At 42.4% G+C, this 11,345-nt stretch overlaps 1 protein-coding gene across 2 annotated transcripts; it reads right to left on the bottom strand.

Moving 5' to 3' along the window:
• Nucleotides 1-985: 985 nt before the first annotated feature.
• Nucleotides 986-8,915, bottom strand: LOC138966472 (regucalcin-like). 2 transcript variants are annotated; one of them, XM_070338729.1, is made up of 7 exons: nt 8,729-8,915; nt 7,775-8,051; nt 7,233-7,345; nt 4,273-4,399; nt 2,875-3,087; nt 2,141-2,290; nt 986-1,823 (listed from the first exon to the last, which is right to left on the bottom strand). In XM_070338729.1, exons 2-7 carry the CDS (start codon nt 7,944-7,946, stop codon nt 1,621-1,623), a joined length of 978 nt encoding a protein of 325 aa, XP_070194830.1. In that variant the 5' UTR covers nt 7,947-8,051; nt 8,729-8,915; the 3' UTR covers nt 986-1,620. The 2 variants fall into 2 exon arrangements, with proteins under 2 accessions (XP_070194830.1, XP_070194829.1); XM_070338728.1 differs by having other exon boundaries at nt 7,775-7,995; nt 8,729-8,914.
• Between the last annotated feature and the right edge of the window lie 2,430 nt (nt 8,916-11,345).

The raw sequence follows: 11,345 nt of genomic DNA, 5'->3' as shown, positions 1-11,345 counted from the left end.
CATTCGGTAACATCTCAATTCAAAATTGTTGTAGTGTAAGTGGCAAGAATATGTCTGTTATATGTCACATTTTCGCCCTGACATTTTTACTAATATATCTGGACATGCATGTGTTTGTAAAAAGCTACACATGTCGAAAGTCGCTGTTGTGTATATGCTTTTTTTGTCAGTTTTGTTGTGTCAGCGCATATTGATAAATGCATATTATTCTTTTTTTTTTCCAAGTTGGTACAACACTGTCTGTTTTCAAATTCCCTTATTGCGGTTTCTGTGCGAGATGTTAATGTTGTCGACATGAACTGTTGTTGCTTTTGATGCAGAGGACATTGAAAACACTTTTTATCTTTTTAATATACGAGTGCGTTTGATGTGTGTGCGTCTGTGTGTGTGTGTGAGAGAGAGAGAGAGAGAGAGAGAGAGAGAGAGAGAGAGAGAGGCAGAGAGAGAGAGGCAGAGAGAGAGGCAGAGAGAGAGAGGCAGAGAGAGAGAGGCATGCGTCTTTGATGCGTTGTTTTTTCGAAGCATATAATGCCTTATCTTTCTCAGAGCAGTAACAAAGGACACAGAATACTCAGTTAATACTCAGTTAGATGTAGTTATTATCACAATATTTTCTTCTGGAAAAGAGCGAGATACTGGTACTGATTGAGGAACAGAGGAAATAAGAGATATAAACGAGATAGGTACACTTTCTTTTCTTCAGGTTTAGCGTTGTAGAAATAATACATAACACGTTGCACTAATTTGTTGACGGCAAGGCGCTGAAAAGCTTTATTGCCTTTTCAAATGTTTTTCATTTTTGTTTCATACTTTTTCTCTCTCTCGTGATTTTGGTTACAGTCTTTAACTTCGTTGATTTTCTTATTATTATTATTGTCTTTTGCGTATCATAATTTCTGAAGAGGGCTTACAACTTGAGATAGACATTTTGAATTTGGTTTGTATGCTTTCCAACTATGATGTTTATTTACAGCTTTAACCATGCTACGCTAATTGTTCTCATGTTCAATATTGTGGAAACTCCGGTGTATTTCTCTTTCCATTAGAATTGAAATAATTTTTAGATTCTTGCAGCTTTGTTAAATTTTGATGTTTATATAATGGCAAAAGCTTTGTTTACGGCTTGTTTTGGCTTTCTTTAACGCAAGAAGGAAATAAAACATTAATTAGAAATCTCCGTGGTCGTATTTGTCAGTTTTTGGATGTTACGCATACACGCACTCACGCAAGTACGCAAAAACAAACACATACAAACTGACCCCACTCTGTTTCTTTTTAAAACACAAGACATATTAGTTTGTCTGGAAATGTGCTCGCGTGTGCACACACACACACACACACACACACACAAACACGGGTGCAAAGATTTTGATATTACAACATTGATATTAATACATAATCGTTTTAGTGGTATTTATCACTCATTATATATAGAGAAAAAATGTCCAGTATTTTGCAATGAATTATGCGGCATATACATGTAAATATTCTTATTTAAAATAATACAAAAAACAATACTTCAGTTCCACTCCATTTCGTGCAGAACATACATTTTAGCAAACAATGTATTAAGTGCAAACGAAAAGGAACGCTTTTTGCAGGCTTACTACTGGATGTACTTCAGCCCTCATATAGATAAGCAGGTCGACCTCTGGCCCCAAGCCCCGTGACCTTGAACAGTGACCCCGCTAGCGGCTGCTTCTTGAACTCTTCTTCCGGAAACAGACGACCGGTAGTGACGTAAAGCTCATCTAAGTTCCGGCCTCCCCAGGCCACAGATGTCGTCTGCGTCACTGGAAAATTGATCGTCTGCAACGTCTTGCCTGCGTACAAAATCATAAAGAGATATGTACAGCAAGTTATTACAAGAAAATCGATTCCAAAGTAGGTTTGAACGTTGAAGAAGGTCGACATGATCGACTAAAGAAATTATTTGCCATGTAAGTAGGCCCATTCGCCGTTAAGTGTTTTATGTAATGATGAAGTACTGTCCTTCCTTTGTATGGACATATGGAAAAGAGTGGGTAGTTTTTTGTCACATGTGTGTTGGATTTTTTTTCCGTAACTGATAATAAAAATCTAAAAACACACTAAACTTAACTCTATCAAAATCCAGCAACAACATCAACACTACGAATACCTGTCTCGGGGTCAAGTTTGAGAACTTTGCCACCGTTGAACATCGCGACCCACAGCTTGCCGTCAGTATCTATAGTCATACTGTCCGGGATCTCGGCCGTGTAGGGGGAGCCACCGCTGTCCTCGAACTGCCTCACTGTTCTCTCACTGCCTGCAACGTCAAGGAATGAAACAATACTGAGATAAGATAAGAACCCTTTTAATGTCCATTTTTACACAAAGATGGAAAATTGACTGTTAGCTCCACATAGCATTACTCAGGGGACAAACATCCAGGTGACGATTGAAATGCGTTATTATACACAAGGCTGGATCTGGCAGGTGGGGGGAGTCTTGGGCTCAGGTGCACGTGATTCTTCGACATTCAGTCAGCCTCCAAAATGGAAGAGATCAGTAAGTAAGAGATCGAAGTAGGAATTGAGTTTAACAGCTGCAAAACAAACAAACAAATAAACAAACAAATAAAACCCCACAAAAACCAATGGCACGACAGCCCTGAAAGTCAAAACAATGGTGCATTAGCCTTTGGCTAGTGCTTCTCAAAATGTAGAAGCCAATTAAAGGGCAAATTTTACTCGCCAAACCAACCATTTGTTTCAGCAACTTTACTCGCATTTGGCGAGTAGATGAACATTTCTACTCGCCAGTTACATGTTTCTGCTCGCCACGGCGAGTAAAATACTCGCCACTTTCAGGGCTGCACGAAGGTGCAAAGTAGACGACAGATACACTCACTGAGGTTGCCGGCCTGCGGGTCGTAGTCGAAGGCGTAGATGTTCTTAGGCGTGGAGTCGATGTAAAACAGGGTGGCGTTGTCGTTGGAGAAGGCCATCCCGTTGGTCAGGTCCACGCCGGAGTGACGCAGGGTCACCGTCCTGTCCACGTTGAGACTGTACAGACACCCAGAGCCGGCCACAAAGCCACCCGGCCCGAACGGCCCTATGGTCCCTGGTGGGAGAATTGGGAATAGTTTGTTTAGCTGAAATACAAGTGCGTAGCGGAAACACTGCTTCTCTGATAAAAGTCCTTTGTTTTACCCGCAGCAAATTAACGTCGATATGGTGTACAGGTTGTTGGGCTTTACGGCATCTTGACTTCATCGAGGCTTCCAAAATCACTAAGAATGTAAGCTTTCAGGGAAGGATACACATGTGACTGAAGACTAAGCGGGCAGACAAGCGTGTACAGTGACACGACACTCGGGAAATTGAAATTGTCTTGCACAAGGCGCAGGCTCAATACTTGTCATCCATTTAAGGTATTATACCCTTGATACGGATCTTTAATTCGAAAAACACATAATAATTGTATTTATATTTACGAAATTACGAAGTCAAGTTGTTACACGACACTTGAGATTGACGAAGTTCTCAAATGTCGTATAGTTGTGTTCTTTTATTCTACGTGGCCCGTCTTCACAGCAGCAGACAAAAACTCGTCAAATTGAGTTCGAGGATTTATTTAGCATTCCATACATACAACTGCACATCATAGCAGAACTCAAAGTAGAAGCTTCTTTAATATACAAATCGCGCTGGCCTATATAGTAAATACTCAATCTCGAGAATATTCCAGACCGAACATGATACAACTAAAATTAGATGAACTGTCCATGGACTAGAATAGTGACATTCTCTGTGAGTGCCGACGCACTTAATCCGAGCGAACGCCACGAACCCACGACTCAAAACAACGTGGTAAACAACTTGTTTTGACAGGACTAGAAAGTTCACCTGCATTCTCGTCCAAACATAAATATTGTGTTTACAAAAAATATAATATCAGTACTTTCCCACAAAGTACAAATAAGTCAACTACATGCAACACACAAAACTGAACCAAAGTTCAGCAACGGCAGCGTTTCCTAACACAGGTTCATGACTTGTCATCCATTTAAGAGATTACACCCTTGATATGAATCTTTAATTCGAAAAACACATAATTGCATTTATATTTACGAAATTACGAACTCAGGTTCATGACTTGTCATCCATTTAAGAAATTATCCACGTAGTACGCATCTTATTACAGACAATCATAACTGTATTAATTTACGAAATCACGAAGTTTGAAATTCCCAAAATAAATGCTAAAAACTGAGAAGAAAGAAACGAATGAAATGAGCAGTGTCACCTGTCCAGAGTCGCCCCATGGGGTCACACTTGCCATCGTTGAAGCGGTTGCCGGTGTCGTTAAAACGGTTGGCGGCGGATGGGTCCGGCAGTTCTGCCGTGGAGGGCCTCGGATTCTCTGGTCCTACCTGTGGTGACGACAATAATTCACCAAATTAAATCAACTGAAATCAAAATGGTATCAAAATCAAAATTTGATTAACATTACGTACAACATGACTAAAGTCAAAATCTGATTAAAATTAAGATCTAAATAAAATAAAATCTATTCATGATTCCAATCCATTTACAGCACAATCTAATCTAATTTTATTTACAATAATGCGTGTATGTGTCGTGAACGAAATTAGATGTAAATTATACACAGCAACTTCCATGGTCAGGAGATGCAAACTTCTGCTGAATATAAAGAAACATTATGGGGCTGTTGCGTAGCAGAAGCATTGTAGAGGCTTCTCTTGATCCTGATGGCAGCCATGGACAACGGGTGGAATATTCTGCTTACTTGTTTCTTTTTGAAGCAGCTAGTACGATGAGATGATCGTTACTCTTGCTGGGTTCTTCTTCTTCTTCTTTTGCTCATGGGCTGAAACTCCCACGTTCACTCATGGTTTTGCACGAGTGGGTTTTTACGTGTATGATCGTTTTTACGCCGCCAGATTTTTTTTTCTTCCAAATCATTGCGTGTCGGAATGCTTATCAAATGGCTGGACATCCGGGAGCAGGAAGAGCTCCATACATCAACGCTTGAAGGACAATGGCCTTCTATATGAAAATCAGGATCTATACTCGATTTTAAAGAAAAAAGATGATTGGCTAAAGCAGTTAAGTCGTTTTGAAAAACAAGAGTATACGAAGTGATAGACAGACTCCAAGCAACCGCATCAACAAAAGAGCGATTGGTTTTTGGGTTTTAATGTCCCTTCAGCAGATGCTAGCTGCTATTCGAGACCGTGACAAAAGAGCGAGGAGGTGGTGGGGTTGGGAGGGGGAGAATAGACAAAAGAGCGAGGAGGTGGTGGTGTTTGGAGGGGGAGAATAGACAAAAGAGCGAGGAGGTGGTGGTGTTGGGAGGGAGAGAATAGACAAAAGAGCGAGGAGGTGGTGGTGTTGGGAGGGAGAGAATAGACAAAAGAGCGAGGAGGTGGTGGTGTTGGGAGGGGGAGAATAGACAAAAGAGCGAGGAGGTGGTGGTGTTGGGAGGGGGAGAATAGACAAAAGACAAAAGAGCGAGGAGGTGGTGGTGTTGGGAGGGGGAGAATAGACAAAAGAGCGAGGAGGTGGTGGTGTTGGGAGGGAGAGAATAGACAAAAGAGCGAGGAGGTGGTGGTGTTGGGAGGGGGAGAATACACAAAAGAGCGAGGAGGTGGTGGTGTTGGGAGGGGGAGAATAGACAAAAGAGCGAGGAGGTGGTGGTGTTGGGGAGGGGGGGGGGAGAATAGACAAAAGAGCGAGGAGGTGGTGGTGTTGGGAGGGGGAGAATAGACAAAAGAGCGAGGAGGTGGTGGTGTTGGGAAGGGGAGAATAGACAAAAGAGCGAGGAGGTGGTGGTGTTGGGAAGGGGAGAATAGACAAAAGAGCGAGGAGGTGGTGGTGTTGGGAGGGGGAGAATAGACAAAAGAGCGAGGAGGTGGTGGTGTTGGGAGGGGGAGAATAGACAAAAGAGCGAGGAGGTGGTGGTGTTGGGAGGGGGAGAATAGACAAAAGAGCGAGGAGGTGGTGGTGTTGGGAGGGGGAGAATAGACAAAAGAGCGAGGAGGTGGTGGTGTTGGGAAGGGGAGAATAGACAAAAGAGCGAGGAGGTGGTGGGGTTGGGAGGGGGAGAATAGACAAAAGAGCGAGGAGGTGGTGGTGTTGGGAGGGGGAGAATAGACAAAAGAGCGAGGAGGTGGTGGTGTTGGGAGGGGGAGAATAGACAAAAGAGCGAGGAGGTGGTGGTGTTGGGAGGGGGAGAATAGACAAAAGAGCGAGGAGGTGGTGGTGTTGGGAGGGGGAGAATAGACAAAAGAGCGAGGAGGTGTTGGTGTTGGGAGGGGGAGAATAGACAAAAGAGCGAGGAGGTGGTGGTGTTGGGAGGGGGAGAATAGACAAAAGAGCGAGGAGGTGGTGGTGTTGGGAAGGGGAGAATAGACAAAAGAGCGAGGAGGTGGTGGGGTTGGGAGGGGGAGAATAGACAAAAGAGCGAGAAGGTGGTGGTGTTGGGAGGGGGAGAATAGACAAACGAGCGAGGAGGTGGTGGTGTTGGGAAGGGGAGAATAGACAAAAGAGCGAGGAGGTGGTGGGGTTGGGAGGGAGAGAATAGACAAAAGAGCGAGGAGGTGGTGGGGTTGGGAGGGGGAGAATAGACAAAAGAGCGAGGAGGTGGTGGTGTTGGGAGGGGGAGAATAGACAAAAGAGCGAGGAGGTGGTGGTGTTGGGAAGGGGAGAATAGACAAAAGAGCGAGGAGGTGGTGGTGTTGGGAAGGGGAGAATAGACAAAAGAGCGAGGAGGTGGTGTTGGGAGGGGGAGAATAGACAAAAGAGCGAGGAGGTGGTGGGGTTGGGAGGGAGAGAATAGACAAAAGAGCGAGGAGTTGGTGGTGTTGGGAGGGGGAGAATAGACAAAAGAGCGAGGAGGTGGTGGGGTTGGGAGGGAGAGAATAGACAAAAGAGCGAGGAGTTGGTGGTGTTGGGAGGGGGAGAATAGACAAAAGAGCGAGGAGGTGGTGGGGTTGGGAGGGAGAGAATAGACAAAAGAGCGAGGAGGTGGTGGTGTTGGGAGGGGGAGAATAGACAAAAGATCAAGGAGGTGGTGGTGTTGGGCCGGGGAGGGGGAGAATAGACAAAAGAGCGAGGAGGTGGTGGGGTTGGGAGGGGGAGAATAGACAAAAGAATCACAGACAAAACCACCGACAAGCTGACAGACAGACAGTCAGACAGTCATGCAACTAAACAAAAGTGGACAAACTAAACGCTGCATACCTCCTTAATAGTCGTTGTTTTTCCTGTGTCCCAGTCAAGGGAAGCAAATCGTCTTCCCAACCCCAAGATATAGCCTCCCTTGCGACGAGGCACCACCACTCCTACCGTGTCGTCTGTTCAAATACCAAGTATCATTTGATTAGCATATTAGCGTGGTTCTCTATGCGTATGTTGTCCTGTTTTTGACTAGAATTAATAGTTAGGATTAAACTGAGTGACTGTGGAATGACATTTTTTTAAATAACAAACTGCAATTTCACATGTATTGCTATTGCTACATATGCCTGAGTAGGGCTTTTTTTGCTCACAAAATTACAATAAGAAGAAATATTCAGCAGTATAAAACACACGAGCACATACACACACACACGCACGCACGCAAGCACGCATGCACGCACGCACACACGCACGTACGCACGCACGAACGCACACACACACATACACACAAACACACGGCAAAATCAAACCCCTAACCCCTATCCCGCCCCCCCCCCCCCCCCCGCCCCGAAAGAAATAAGATGATGCAAAGTTTGACATCTCACCGACACGCCTGAGTTCATCTTTGCCAGTGGTGGGGTCCCAGCGGTGCACCTCACGGTTGAGGATGTCGATGAAGATGAGGTGTTGAGTCCTGTCGTCCCAATGAGGCCCCTCACCGAGAGCTCGTGCACAGTTCTTGTACACCATCTGCACCTGAGCTTTCGGGGACGCCATTGGGAAAAGTGTCTTGGATGATCTCCCTTGTTAGGCTACGTGGTTTCAGCTGCGCCACCGTGGTTTTTGGTACCGTCAATCAAAGTAAAGGGCGAGACATAAGGCCTAAAAAAAAATTAGGTGTGGTTACGGTAACATAGTAAAAAAAAAATAGGGTAGGAAGGTAGGCAATCACTTTTTTTTTTTAAAACTTTTTTTCTAATGTGTACAAATTAAACCTACTTGACAGGGAAATAAGTGTGCGACTCGGGCGCTTTCGCTTTCATTGCGTTTTCTGCACTCGTTTTCTTGTGGTTTTTTTGTTTTTTTGACAAATGTAATAAAAAGTTATAGGGTCGGCCCCTAAAAATAGGGTAGGTCGGGTTACCGTAACCACACCTATTTTTTTTTTTAGGCCTTACGTTACCGATGCATACGTTACCGCCTTGTAGGCTTAAAATGAATAATTGAATGTTGAATTGAGAAACAAATATGAAATACTGTTGAAATATGGAAGACATCTTGCATAGAATTGTATACAGGAATAACTACTTCTGTGAAAAACCCTGTCGGAACATCCTGTGCTAGTTCACTTTTCGTCAATTCTGACGTCGCGATTGCACTCGCCGCTGAGAATGAATGTGAAGTGGACAGTTTGAATTTTTCTGTCGATCAACACCTCCTTACGGTTAGAACAGAATTGTCACTTGACACTGACTGATAAGAGAAATGGTTCCCTTTCCCAACACACTACCAGTTTTGCTCAAACTTGTAAAAATGTTGAATTGAAAAAATATACTTACCAAGAGCCAAGATTCCAAAATTTAAATGTCGGGAGGGTGTAAGCCAGTTATTACCTCTCCCGTGAAGCCTTTTATAGGTGCCACAGTCAAAAATCAGATAACGAGAGCAGTAATTACTGTTTAATCAAATGATTTTCTGTGGTAAAACTCCGCATGTCTTTTATACTCGTTGTCATCTTTGTTCCTGAAAGGTCATGTAAATGTGTATTTGCACGAATCACCCCACTTGTTCATGTTTCGGTGCGATTTGAGTGTGGAGTTGACATTGGAACGTGTTTTGTTACCGCTCGGTACATTCTAGGTGCAAAAAAACAGTTGCTTGATCTCGGTGCATTTTGGGTGTGAATAAAGAAGACAGTCAACGCACTGTGACAGCACTTTTCCCTTTTCAAATTGGCCCGGGTCAAGCTTACAACCTGACTCGTGTTGTTTCGTATCGCTCAGTTACAACACCGAACAGGGTGGTTTTGTCATTATTTACTTTGAAAAAAGAGAAATACTTTTTTGGTAATTTTTACTGTGAAACAAAACAAACAATACTTGTTTTGTCATATTTACTGTGAAAAAAGAGCAATTACCTGTCACGTAAAATATGAAATCTTCGGTCTGACCGATTGAAATTTAACCTCCTTAAATTTTCAAAACTGGACCAGTAGGCTAACACACTAAAAGCGGCCGCCGAGAAAACAATATTTGTTTAAAGCCATTGTCTGCAATCGAGAATTGAATTTCTTCTTCTTCCGGAAATGATCAGTTAACTACAGGTTATGTATTATCACAGAATTCAAATAGAACACTGTTCTTAAGTTTCAATATCCGTGCAGTTCACCTGCAAATTGATTCTTCAAATTTATGCCGACAAGAATGTACAACTCTGGTAAATTTATGGTTGTGATTTCACTAGCGAATGTAACGTTATGGTACATGTGTGGGGAACATGGGATGCAATATTACAAAATAATACAAAGGTTACACACCTTCGAGTCCTGGATATCTTGCATTTTTTTTTCCTGGGGTCGATTCTCAGGCATACCCAAAAATAGAAAGGAGTCAGCGTTATATTTATCTATATTTTAGATTGTGCAATGTCTGGACAGTTTTAGTACAATATGGGTGGAATACAACAAGTAAGAGTTTTGTTTGGTATTATACTCAAAGTGCGTGCGCTGTTACAACACGGCAACGTCGTCTTTGGCGCGTACCTTTTTTTAGTACAAGCTGAGTGCATTTTCACAAATTAGGTTATATTTTGGTGCTATGTAAGTGCACTCAAACAAATCGAGGGAACGCTAGCCCTACGTACAGTTTGTGGTGAGTTCCAAAACACGCGCTAACACTTCGGTTCAGTTTTGGTGCGGTCAAACAAATCGGGAAAAAACTCTCGTACAATGTTTGGTGCAAACTGAGTGTGATACTACAAAGTCACTTATATTTAATTGGTGCGGTTAAAAAAACGAGGGGATATTACGTCAGCTTAAAGTGTTTGGTGCAAACTGAGTGTGATACTACAAATTCACTTATATTAAATATGTGCGGGTGTTTTGTAAGCTTAAAGAGTTTGGTGCAAACTGGGGTGTGATACTATAATTTCACTGAAAGTTTGGTACAATTTAGGTGCGATCAAACAGTTTGGTGCAAAGTAAGTATGATACTACAAATTCACTGAAAGTTTGGTACAATTTAGGTGCGATCAAACAGTTTGGTGCAAAGTAAGTATGATACTACAAATTCACTGAAAGTTTGGTACAATTCAGGTGCGTTCACACACATGAGGGGATATTACGTAAGATTAGAGTGTGTGTTGCAAACTGAGTGCGATACTACAAAATCGTGCAATAAAAATTATTATTTTTTGTTATCATAAGCTCAGCCAAAGAAACAGAGAGAACATATCAGTCATATTGTTTGGTACACATGCAATTCGTGTGCGAAGCCTAAAACTGAAATTCGCTTATGAATTAGTTGGCCTACAGTTTAGGTTAGTTAAGCAGAGTAGTTAATTCAAGCTTCATTGTGAGTGCAGTCAAAGTTAAGGCTGCATGGAGTACCCCCCCTCCCCTTTCCGCCAGCCCTCAGAACAGGAAGTAGAATGAAAATAGATCATTCGTCCTATTGACATCTACCCAAGAAAATACATAAACAGCGTTTACAAAAGCATGATTGAACTCAGATATTCAAGCTCGAAAATCGTATTTTTAATTTGTTTTTCTTCTAATTTATTCAGTGATGATTCTTGAACAAAAGTCTCATATCCTACATTCAAGTTTCATATTATTTCCAAAAAATAAGGCATTTACGCCTCCTTTTCCTTGTGTATCACTCCCATTCCCAGGCAATCCATGCACTTACATAAAAACATTGTTTACAAAATGTTATGTCACTTTTATTTATTTTTTCTCAGGAGTAAAAGCACATTTTTGGGGTCAAAATGGGTAGGACGGTAAGGGAAGTACATTTTTGTGTGCAAGTTAAGGGGTAATCATAATTTCACTGTGGTTAATTAAAGCTATCCTTCACCTTGAATGTAACAAAGTCTTTAGAAATTCCTAAGTTCTCGTAGACGTTTAGTTTCACGTTTGCTTGTGTTTTTGCTTGAAATTGAGTTTCAAAAATGGGT

This window comes from Littorina saxatilis, linkage group LG5 (genome assembly GCF_037325665.1).
Source record: "Littorina saxatilis isolate snail1 linkage group LG5, US_GU_Lsax_2.0, whole genome shotgun sequence".
In the NCBI taxonomy this organism is placed as follows: Eukaryota; Metazoa; Mollusca; class Gastropoda; order Littorinimorpha; family Littorinidae; genus Littorina; species Littorina saxatilis.
This window is presented reverse-complemented; position numbering and strand designations above follow the sequence as displayed.

Coding starts and splice junctions, on each gene's coding strand:
- LOC138966472 (XM_070338729.1), bottom strand. CDS start 7,946: ATGGCGTCCCCGAAAGCTCAGGTGCAGATGGTGTACAAGAACTGTGCA. Junction 7,346..7,774: donor AGATGAACTCAGGCGTGTCG/GTGAGATGTCAA, acceptor GTATTTGAACAG/ACGACACGGTAGGAGTGGTG. Junction 3,088..4,272: donor CATGGGGCGACTCTGGACAG/GTGACACTGCTC, acceptor TTCTCCCACCAG/GGACCATAGGGCCGTTCGGG.